This window comes from Chinchilla lanigera, unplaced genomic scaffold (assembly GCF_000276665.1).
Source record: "Chinchilla lanigera isolate Chin_1 unplaced genomic scaffold, ChiLan1.0 scaffold00070, whole genome shotgun sequence".
NCBI lineage: Eukaryota > Metazoa > Chordata > Mammalia > Rodentia > Chinchillidae > Chinchilla > Chinchilla lanigera.
Window position 1 is genome coordinate 696,886 of NW_004955471.1, and position 12,751 is coordinate 709,636.

The 12,751-nt window shown below is 36.1% G+C and overlaps 1 protein-coding gene across 1 annotated transcript in view; it reads left to right on the plus strand.

The window, feature by feature from the left end:
• The window catches only part of LOC102010146, a 218,067-nt gene that overhangs the window by 129,809 nt on the left and 75,507 nt on the right, over positions 1-12,751 (plus strand). Inside the window, exon 4 of the mRNA XM_013522863.1 lies at positions 10,557-10,619. Within this exon, the coding sequence (XP_013378317.1) occupies positions 10,557-10,619 (63 nt within the window). The remainder of the gene's footprint in view (positions 1-10,556; positions 10,620-12,751) is intronic.

The window sequence follows — 12,751 nt, forward strand, 5'->3', positions numbered from 1 at the left end:
AAACAAAGGTTTGATTATTAAAAATAGGATGAAGACTAGAGATTAATTGTGTCTAGTGGTTAGCTACCCTGGATTTGAGTTTGTTTGTTATTTTACTTCTGTCTTTTGCTGGCATGGATTTAAACATACATTTAAAAATGCCTGGACATTGGTCACTACTTCTGCAATTATTGTTAATAATAACTATAGCTCAGAGAAATAAAATATTTTATATTTTATTGCTTATAGATTGACAAATAAGATGTTTATTTTATGTTTTGTGCTTATATTTTTTCCAAAGTTTAAATAGGGAGACTTCTAAAGGTCTACAATTCGAAGGTTTTTTGTGCCTTTCTTTTTTGGAATAATTTTTTTTCATAAACTACTACACAAAGGAAAATCATAAAAGAATCCATTTTGGAGCATGTTTAATATTTGCAAAAGGAGTTAATTTTTTGAAGGGAAGTACAGCACCAACAATCTGATTCTGAGTGTTTCCTAACTTTCCTAACTAAATTTAGTTGTCTAAATTTAAATTTTTTGAAACATATTTTGTTAAGTACATATTATACGGATAGGTTTTAAAAATGAACAGCCATTTATTCTATACAATAAATGGGAAATTTATTAAACAAAAAATGATGAGTGAGCAACTTGAGAATCAATTTTTTCAAGTCAAAATTAGAGAAAGTAGTTTGTATTTCAAGAAGAGACGAATGTTCTGTCTTTGAAGTAGCACTGCAGGGACTGTAAATGCACCTGTAGATGCTAATGAAGATCATGTGTAGACTGAAACATATTCTTTTATTTCTTCCTGGTTATCTTATTTTAAAAATTTATTTCTTCCCTTGTTTTCAAGGGCTGTAGACAGATGAGTTGAGATTCCCAATGTGACTTAAAGTATTTTTTGAAGTATAAATAACATATACATGGAAAGAACGCAAATCTTAAGCGTACACTTTAGTAATTTTTTTTGCAATGATTACACCTGAGAATCTAACAGCCAAATCAAGAAAGAGAATAGTTAAAGTACCCTAGAGGTTCTCTTCAAGTCTCCTGTAGTCTCTGTACACCTCACAAGAATCTTTCCTCCATGTTTTATATTGACATGTACAGGTGCTTCTCAATTTACCATGTGGTTATAGCCTGATCAGCCCATTGTAAGTTGAAAATATCAGACGTTGTAATTCCGCCTAATGCACCCAATGTGTTGAACATTGTATCTTATCAACCTACTTCACCACAGACTATTGTTTCTCTTCATGATCATCTGGCTGAGAGCATGGTTTGTTGCTGCCGCCCTGCGTCACTAGAGATATAGTACCACAGGTCACCAGTGCAGGAAAAGATAAAAATTCTGGACTCTAAATGCGATTTTTTTTTTTTTTTTTGGTACCAGGAATGGAACTCATGACCTCAGGCTTGCTAGTCAAGCGCTTGTGCCACTCAGCTATATCCCCAGCCCCGCGATTTTTTTTATTATGAGTACATTGTATTCATATCACCATAAAATTGGAAAATTGCAAGTTGAACCACCATTAGTTGGTGTTAGTTTGCTAGGGCTGCCATAAGAAAATATGGTAGGGTGGGTGGCTTACACAATCCCAGTTTATTTTCTCATGATTCTAGAGGCTGGGGGCCCAGGATCAAGGTACTGACAGGGTTCTCCTGAGAACTCTCAACATCTTCTCTTTATTCTTACAAGGGCATCGGTCATTGGATATGAGCACCACACAGATGATTTCATTAGCCTTAATTACCTCCTTAGAGTCTGTCGTAGTTACTTTCTTTATAGTGTCGAGACTCAATACCTGGTGTGCACAGCTTAAAGGATAAGAAGTTTATTTTGGTTCTCAGGTCATAGAAGATTCAGTCCATAGTTGTCTCTAAGGCAGAAAGGGCATAATGAAAGGGTGTGGTAGAAGAAAGCTGCTCATGCTGTTGTGGACAAGAAGCAGAGGGCGAGAAAAAGAGAGAGCCAGGGAGACAGGGATACCCTTCCAGACCATGCTCCCATGACTGCCTTTTTACCTCTTCTGACCAGTCTAACAGCGTACTTAGCACATTCATGGGGCTTTGGGGAACATACCAAATCTAAACCATAACAGAGGTCCTGTCTCCAAATATAATCACATTGGAGGTTAGAGTTTCACTGTCTGAACAACCCAACCTGTAAGAAAATGGTATTGTGGAGTATAGATATTTCTTTCCTTTAACATTATTTGTGATGTTTATTCATGTTGTTCATATAGTCAGGCCATGTTCATTCTCATTAATGTTTAGTGCTTCACTATACGAGTATATCTATTAATCATTTCTACTGTTGCTGGAGAGTTGGGTTCATTCCCCTTGTGAAGAGTGCTACTATGAACATACATAGCCTTTATCATGGCTGTACACTGGTATCTCTGCTCATGAACTTAATTATTTCCATGATTCTGGTCACAAACCTACTCAAATTCCCCATAAGGCCGACAATGAACCTAACTGTTAAATTTAATTTGGTCCTTGCCCAGTTTTGTTTGTGACCAGAATTGTGGAAAGTTCATGAACCAACGCACCACTATAACTATAAGAGTGGAATTGCTCAACCTTTTGGTATGTATGTATTACTTTTAACAGGTGCTGCCAAACTATTTTTCAAATATTTATACCAATTTTCACCTCAGCAAACAGGATATACCAGTACTATTGCTCCATACCTTGTTAACTCTTAGTGTTATCTGTCTTGTTTTTTAAACCAGTCACATTTGTCTGGTCCAGTGACATCTCACTATAATTTTAACTTGTATTCCAAGTGACTAACAAAGTCAAGAAACTTTTGACATGTTCACTGTAAGCTTGAATGCCTTCTTTTGTAAAATATCTACTTAAGTTCTTTGTTCATTTTTGTATTGAGTTGTCTGCCTTTTCTCTACTGACTTATAGGAGTTTATTTTCATACATTCTGAGTATGAGTTATTGCCCAGTATGTGTACTGCAAGCTTCATGCATTCTGTGGCTTGCTCTTCCATTCCCCATACTTGGTGTCTTTTGAGAAATAGAAGGCTTTAATTTAAGTGCCATCATATTTACCATGTTCTTCCTTTAATGGTTACCACTTCAATGCTGTTTAAAAAATCTTTGTCTACCCCAATGGGAAGACATTTTCTTCTAAAACTCTTGTTTTTCGAACCTTCACATTTAGATACACAGTCCTCTGAAGCTGAGTCTTTTATACTTAGGAGTCAAATTCAACCCAACCCCAAAGGGAAAAAAAAATCAATTGGCAAACAGCAAGGAAAAAAATGAACCCCCCCCAGCTGTATGTTGCCAAATTCACTCTAATTTACTACTACAAATTGTATGGTTCTGTTTCTGGATTCTGTATTTGGTTCTGTCTCATAGGTTTTGTACTGATTATTCACTATCTTATTTATACTTGGTAATTTAAGAACTCCAGTTTTTTTCTTTAATGCTACCTTGGCTAATCTTGGTCCCTTGCATCTCTGTGTACAGGTTAGGATGGTAATTTTTATTTACAAAACAAACTTAAAAACAAACCTCTGGGCTTTTAATTAAGATCACACTGAATACCTGGGCTAATTTGGAGAAAATTGAAAAATTTATAATATTGAGACTTTTAATCAATGAAACTGACATATATCTCTTATTTATTTATCTGCTTTATTTTCTCTAAATAATGTTTTGTAGATTTTTCATGTAGAAGTCATGAACATCTGCTGTTAGATTTATTGTAGGGATTTGATATTTTATTCAGGTGCTATAATTTCAATTTTTACTTGTTCATTGTTATATAGTGGGACAGGCGATTTTTTAATATATTTTCCTTGAATTCAGCAATTTTCCTAAGTTTACTAATAAAATTAACAATTTTCTGTGGATTATTTTCTATCATTTTTATTTTAAATATATATTATTGCTTATTAAGAGAAGTAAAATTATTTTCATGTGAAATAAAATTGGAATTTTTACTTTTGACTATTAAATAAATGATGATATAATTTATATTCATAGTAAAAATAAAAGCTGAACTCTAAATTTACAGTGTGGGACAGTGCATTAGCATTTGAGCTGATGCTGGAAAAAATTGGAATTAATGCTCCTTTTCTGTTTATATGAATAACACTCTTGGGTAAATTAGTCTGCCATTCTGGGGCTCAGTTTCCCCATTTGGAAAACAGTGATACTGGACAATTTTCAATCCTTTTTACTGGGGTATGTTGGCTGTTGAATGGTTTTATGACTTGTTCCCTTTTCTTCTGCTTGTCCCTTTGCAGTCCTGTGATTTTGTGGATAATATTCTCCGGACTCTATTTTGGTGGAGAGTAACAGGTAGGACCAAGGCCACTCTGTACTCCCATGTCCCATACTCAAGGCACTTCAGAACTTTTTTCTCCCCCATCCTCCCACACTGCCAGTGAGGTTACTGTAGTAGGATTCTGCCTCAGGTTCATTTCTTCACATACTTCGCTCTGCCTATGCCCCCTAACTGCTCTCATGTTGTGTTAAGTACTGCATACTGTGTTTCTCTGAGAACCTTGAATTTCCCCCAGTCTATGGCCTGAAAACTAGTTTGTTATTTCCAATGCTCTAATTTTTTTCCATATCACTTTCATGAAGGGGTTTAAGATAGAGAGGATGGAAAATAAGGAGTTTCTTTTTCCTTCCTTCTCTTCTGCCCATCTTCCTCTTCCCAATATAGCTTGTGTCAGCTTTTTGTCACTGTGACAAAATACCTAAGATAATCAAGTTGAAAAAGGAAAGGTTCATTTTGGTCAGTTTCAGAGGTTTCAATCCTTGTTTTCTTGGCCCTTTTGCTTTGGTTCTGTGGCAGCATAGTTCCTTATGCCAGAAATGCACTGTGGAGGAGGCCAATTAACCTTATGGTGGCTGGGAAAGGGTGGGTGTGGGTAGGTTCCTAATATCACCTTCAAGGACACACCCTCCAATGACCTATCTTCCTTCCACTAGGCCTCCAAGTCTTAAAGGCTCCATCACTCCAAGGAGTATCATAGGCTGGAGACCAACACTTTGACACATGGACTCTTGAGCTACAGATTGTTTTTCATATCCTTTGCATCATATTCTATGTTCTTTCTGCTCTCGCACTGCTAAAACACTAATCAAGTTCTCTAAATTTGACTTGTAATATCTTACTGGAAACTTACTCTTCTTTTAAAATTTTTTTTTTTCCTCTAAAGAAAGCCTGATATTCAAGACTTATTTTTCTGTGGGTCCAGAATTCTTCACAGATATAAAAATCTAGACTGCTTTTTTCTTAGTTCATTTATCTTGTACCAATTCTAATCCTCCTTCAACCAAATGATATCCCTGGAAGAAAGGTGAGGACAAATACAGAAGTACAAGGACAGTACATTTACAGGGGTGTAGCTAGAGTCTGTGCAGCTTTGGTGAGCATGAAAATTGACCACTCATGTGTAAGCAGTCCTGTGACTAGAGATGCTGCTGCATTCAGAAGTGCATAGGAAATCTTAGTTTAACACCAAATATAGTTTAAAAGAAGCATAATTATTATCATGTAATTTTCCTTTTGGCCAATAATACCTCCCAAAAATGTGCCACTCAGGGCCGTCTGCCACCTCTGTGCCACCTTTCTTCCACCTCCAGCTACACCACTGTTTTTGTATATACCAGAGTAATAGCAGCCCTGTTATATGATTTCCTAACACCTCTCTCATATTCTTTTGTTTTCTGCCTCTTTTCCATTGAAAGTTGATGTGGCAACAATAAGGAACACTTTCACGTTTCTATCATAGCGCATTGGAAGATATTCACATTGCATAAGATAGCTACCTGTGTCCTATTTACATTACTAGATATGTAACAGATAAAACCTAGGTATGCACTTTTTAGAGACTTGCCTGCTATGCACTGAACATATAATTCAACATGGTAGGAGATATAGGAGAGGTACATGATACAACTGTCCTTGTGGAACTTAACATATAATTGGAGAGACATGACAAGACAACTCCCCAAAATAAAGTAAATTATATGCTACATTGAGGGCAATTGCTCAACAAGCTCAGAAAACAGTAAGATAAACAGAGTCCAAAATACCTGGAAGTCATTTTGTAGAGAACTTCGCATTAAAGCTTTGACAGGGTGGTAAGTTTATGGGGTATGAAAATGTGAGAATTAAACCACAACCAGAAGAAATAGACAGAGCGAATGGAACTGAGGTTGAACAGTGTGGCAGCCACCAGGTACTGTGCTTGACTGAGTAGGAGAGATAATATTGAATAGTAATTTAAAATTCATGGCTATTCAGATATATATATATATATATATGTATATAAAACCTTTACCATATTTTATGATCATTGCCCACTGATCAAATATTTACATCAATTTCTGTCAAATACACACCATTATGTTGTATCCTTACCTATCTTACTCACCAGATCTGGTCTTGTGTGACTTTTGCCTCTTTCTCAAAGTCCAAATGACTGCAAAAGGTAACTTTTGAATAGATTCAGGCATGGAAGTAACCACAACAGCACAACTGAGGACATGTATGAAAGAGGACTTCCAGAATGGCTTCAGAAAGTGAGAGGAACAATGGGATAAGTGAATTTGAAATGAGGGAAAATATTTTGAGTGGAGTTAATAGCAATGTATCTTTTACTTTAATAGATTTATTAAAAATTTAAATGTTCACCATAATTTTTGATTAAACCATATATTCAGTGGGCAAAATTTTAGTTGCTTATCTGATAGATCTATTAAAATACAGATTGTGAGAAATTAGTATTACAGGTTGTAACACTGTTAAATTTTGACCTTGTAAAACAATAGATATCAGATACTAGCATGATATATGAGCTAGATCATCTTGTAGAAATTTCCTAATACAAAGAGGAGAGGTTTGGTAACTCCTATGTTTCTAATCCCAAAAGTTTGGGAGATCTGAGGATTAGAGAGAGATTTATTTGGAATTAGCTGAATGTGCTAGAAATATCCATAAATGACAAGCGATGAGCTCATGAGCAGCTTAATATACGCCAATGGAGAGGGGCCAAACTGCAATGATCCTACTCTTTTGGAGAGCGGTAGAGCATTTACTTTGGAAGAGATATGTGCCACAAATATGCAAGGGCTGGCATAGGTTGCTTAGTGCCTTCCCCTATGACTGCCCAGCAGGTGAACTAGTCAGTACACAGAAGTTCATGGTGTTACTTGAAGCTATGGATGGAGTAATAAACTGAGACAATATGACCCACATCAACAATAGTCCAGATGAAAGGTCTCCAGTGAGTGGAGGAGGTAAGATCAATGAAGAATTTGGGAAAAACGGTCCACAAGGAAAGAATTAGCCTTAAACACACCCCAGTCCCTGAGAGTGAGCCTCTGGGCTTAGTGACCAGAAAGTTAACTTTTCCTTCACAATTTACTTCCTCTTTCCTCACCTTCACCGTTTTACTCTTCCTTCACATTTCAGAGACATCAGGACATGAGGTTAACTGTTTGGGAAAAGTAGGAAGTGGGGAGAGTTGAGATGGACAAATCCTTCTTGATTGGTTGTTGTTGTTCACTTACAGCAGATTCTAGCTCTGGCGAGGAGAATGACTGAGGGAGGGAATAAGACATATTTCCATAACCTCTAATTTCTGTGTATTTTTTTTTTGTATGTAGCCAGATGCTTTCTAATTGCAGGAAGTGGTGAGGTAAAGTAACTACTGCATAAGTTTTTTTAAACTTAGGGGGGGCAGTCAAAATCTGGTGGATGTCTGACTCTTGTTGGTTGAAATGACCTTTGATTAGTTTCCTATGGTATATGGTTCCTATGCTATAACAAATGACCAGAAAAGGAGTGGCTTAGAAGAAGAGAAATTCACTTTGTCATATTCCTAGAGCTTAGAAGTCCAAAATCAAGGTGGCATCAGGATTATGCTCTCAGGGAGAATCTGTAAGGCTGCAGCAATTAGTTTAGCTTTGGCATTCATTATCTTGAAGGTGCTTCATTTTAGTTTCTGTGTCTGTGGTAATTCTCATTTTTTCTAGGGGTGTCTTTGTAATCCTCACATACCACTCTTTGTGTGTGTTTGTTCTCATTTCCTCTTGCAAGGATATCAGTCATGTTGGATTAAGGGCTCACTCTAGTGACTCCTCATATGAGGTTAAATCTTAACAACATCAATGATGATTTCATTTGCAAAGGAGGCACCTTCAGAAATACCAGGGTAAAAAAAAAGAAATACCAGAGTAGGAGGACTTCACCATATCATATAATTTAACTGGCAACAGATACTATGTAGATTTTGGTCCACCTCATGCCTATAAATGGGGTTAGGAGTTGTGTGCGTGACTGTAGTTAGGGATGCTTCCTAGTTTCATTTCTGTCTGCCTGTCTATCTATCTATTATCTATCTATCTATCTATCTATCTATCTATCTATCTGTCATACAGGGGATTGAACTCAGGGTCTTTGCATTGAGCTTTATTCCTAGGCCTTTTTTAAACTTTTTTTTTTTTTAATTTTGAGACAGATTCTTGCTAAATCACTAAATTTCCTTGGGGTGGCTCAAACTTGAAAACTTGTGATCCTCTTGCCTCAGCATACCAGAGCACTGGGATTACAGGAGGTGTGTCACCCTCACCTGGGACCAATCTTTTAAACATGGGCCTTTAGGGGACAGTCATCATCCAGATTTAAGTCTTTCAAAGTCCTTCTGTTTTGTGAAATGTTCTTCCACCGACTGTACTGATTGTCATCCATGCCTTTTAGTTCAACTATTTTGACTGGTTTTTTGAAAGATTTTTTTGTTGTTGTTTTTTCTTCCAGTACCAGGAATTGAACTCACAACCTTGTGCTTGCCAGGCAGGCGCTTTGCCGCTGAGCTAAATCCCTAGTCCAAAAGATTATTTTTTAAATGGGCACTTTTCCCCTTTAACTTCCTGCAGAATATTCTTTCCATAATTTCTGCTGCTTCCACACATTTTATGTTGTTTCACGATAGCATTTCCACCAATTACTCTAAAATAATTGTTCCCAGATATGTTTCCTTCACTAAATTGTTTTCCTTAAATCTTGTTGTTTTTTGTAGTTTCTCTTAAGTGTGTCACATGCTCTGGATTACAGAAGGAGCTAGGTGTTTTCTGAGTGCGATTGAGTGTGCTGGGAGTAGACCAGGGCCAGCTGCATTAAGTGAATCTTGAAGTGTATGGCAGTGTCTTGAAAGCTTCTTCAAGAAAAATCTTCAGTAAAATTGAGAGGAGACATAGAAGTAGAGCAGGCGACAACTTACTAAAAACCTTCCCAAAATATTTTCAAACTGTTTCCCCCTACTGCTAAAGACTTAAAATGACGCTTTATTTTCCTTGGTCATCAGAGTCTGATGAATAAATGGGCAAATTAGTTGATGTCTAGTATGATAGGGTTTAATCATTTTTCCATATTGCTCATTAGAACATTGATTCTCAATGGGGCAGTGAGATTTTTTTTAAAAAGACAATAATGCTAATGATAGTAATAATAATGATGTTGGCATTGATACAGGCTGACATTTAATGCATAGCTTAATGTTGTGCTATGTCCAGTGTCTGTGTTTAGCTCACTTAGCTTTCCCATAGACTCTATGAAGTAGGAAGGGTTATAATTCCCATACTATAGATGAAAAATAAAGGCTTACAAGAGTTTAATTCACTTTTCCAAGATCATACATCTGGTAAGATGCTGTAGTGAGCGCATTCATATGACTATCCTTGTGATGACTGCTATAATCAATGAATCAATGTCACTTTTAACTGTTAACATTCCTTCAGTCAAATAACTTTCTTAAGGCATGAATGCAAAATTCTTACTTATCTGTGTGATGGCCCTTTCTGGAAAGCTATTGCTCGGATTGAATTTCTTATCCTCCAATCTGAACATTCAGATAATGATGCAATAAAATCTTTTATGGGATACTCCTCAAGATTGTTATATGCTAAGGGAGGGAATGAGATATATTTTCATAACTTCTGGCTTCTACAAAGTGCTTTCCTCCTCACTGCAGCACAGAAAAGCTTTGAAATTGCCTCTCATAAGGAGGGTAATCAGCAATTATTTACAGAGTCATCCCACAGCATCTCATCTTATCACTTTTGTGGAAAGACCCAAAATTTCATGAATATTTTAAAGCTCATACTTATGAGGAGAGGGAGGAAAGCAAGTTTAGATAATTGCAAATTTAATTTCAGTTTGTTGTATTCCAAGTCTATAGTCTATTCCAACATGTTTACATCTCATCTTTTGAAATGATGGAAGCTGACGCTTTCCGTGCTGAAATGCAAGTTTTATTCCCATATAAGAGGAGAGAGAGAAGCTCAGATGTCAGGCTGGGTCTCTGCCCCCGTCACCCAAGTTCTCAGCTGCAGGGAAGAGAGGACCTCTGGGGAAGTTATTTAGCATTTAAAGCAAGTCCTTCCCAAGGCAGCTGCTGAATGGCGCTGAATATTTTGTTAAGTGACTTTCTTCTCTGACCTTTATTACTAATGAATCTTTTTAAAGAATCACTTAAAGAGTGAAAAGAAGGTTTGTTTTTGTTCAACTCTTTTCTCTTTGTCCACAGAACCCAAAGAAATGGTGTTACCTGGCCAGAGATCTGCTGTCTTTTATGAAAAGTCAGACCAAGGTTAGTGCTGCTTATTTTTGATATGTTTTTAGTCTGTTTACCACATGAAACTATTGACTTTCTGTATCAGTGGTTTTCAATATTAAGTGACTCATCAAAAATGTAAATCATCTGAAAAGCAGAAGGAAGATTTATGGTGATCACCATATTTATAAAATGAACAGTGAAATTTTAAATATATACTAACTTTTGGAAACATTGCGGATGATGATTACTTTTATGATGGTAGTTTTTAATTCATGTTAATATACTGGTGGTGTCTTGATGAGAAGATTGCAGTCTCTTTATTTGGAAATAATGCCTGTTGGTGTAACCTATTTACATGTGCTGGGAAATAAGAAAATGAGACCTTCATCTGGGTCCAGTGATGAAGGAGGAGGTTTTCCTTTATGAGGAAATAAAGCATTAGTCAGATGGCTTTATAGATTACTGTTTAGTGATGCAAATTTCACTATAAATTTCTAGAAAACTACATCGTTTTAAAAAGACATTCTCATATAAAATACATATTTCCTCTAGAAAGATCGAATTATACAGTTGTTGAATAGCATGCCTGATTATGCTTCACAGATTGCATATTTAGTTGCTAAATTTTCAAATTGCTATGTGATTTATTTACATATGTTGTCCTAAGAATATAAAAACTCATGCCAATATTATAATGACATATACATGTAAACAAAGTGTGAGTATAGAAGCAGTGTATATATATATATATATATATAAACTACTCTTTCAGAAGATATTTTTATAGAAAAGTTTTGAACAGAATTGTGCAGGGAACAGAACGCATCTACTGAGAACTGTCTATGCATATATCTATAACATCAGTGTATGTATATAAACATACACATTAACTGAAATGTATTATGTCCTTACATACTGTTGGGAACTAACTTTTATTTCTGACTAATTGTTGAAGTCCTCCAAAACATATGAATTCTGGAAAATAGAATTTAAAATTTAATGAGTATTGGCACAAATTTGTTTCAAAATTTTTATTTGTAATTTAGCAAAAATGAATTATTATATCATAAATTGGAGTCTTTGTGCTTACTTTTGGCATCAGTTAATTCTTCAAAGGATATCTAAACCCTTTGAGAAAACAGCTTCTCTCTCCTAAAGGAGAGTTTTTAATTAGGACACTCTAGCCAAGTTTCATCTTCTCCAAAGTGTTAATTCAAACCGACATAATTGAAAATAGTTAATAAAATGGATTGAGGGTTTCTGTGCTTTCTAAAGGACATGATAACAAGACCTAACATCTAGGTAATATGTAGAAGAAGTTGAGGGTAAATTATGGGACAGATATGGGGAGATGAGTGGTAGAAAGTACTTCCTTTTAGTTTTGTTTTTGTATCGGGAGCCAAACTCAGGACCTTGCACTTGCCAGGCAGGCACTTGTGCCCTGAGCTGTATCCCCAGACCTAGAAAGTACTTCTTGATGGGGAATCAGTGGAAGACAGTGCTGTTCAGAAAGGTGAAAGTGTGTTTCTCACTGTATGAGAGGGAGCCAGTAAAGAAGGTTATGGATCCCCATGCTTCAGAATGAAAATAAAGCATGAGAGAAGGACAGACTCTCCAGAATGTATTCATGGGAAAACTGGCTTTTCCCAGAAGTATTTGTACACTAATACATTCTATTAATTAGGAGTATATTATATATTTGATATATAAATAGACTTATTTTGAACTGAATGTAGTAGAGGAAGGTTGGGGGTAAGGAGGGGACTTCTCATTCACACTAGAATTTTTAGCATTGTAAACCCAGAATGACAAAATTTGTCTCTTTTTGTCTTGAGAATAAATGTGTCCTGTACAGTGCTAAAGGTCAAGTGCTTTGGTATGATAACACTTCCAAAGTCAGTGTGGTCAGGACCTGTCTGCTCTTGTGTCAGAGTGGGGAGAAGTGGACTGAGGTGGGAGAACTGGTATAGAAAAATGGGTTCATATCAAGGTCTCTGGAGGTTCATTCTTTAGATTCACTTAACGGGTGTTTTACTTCTCATAGAATTCTTATTAATAGGTAGAGAGTGCTAGTGTATTGATGCTTTGCCCCTGTTATCTCAGATGAGACAAATACATTTAAATTTTAATGCTTTACATAGTGGAGGTTTAAGACATACTCATAA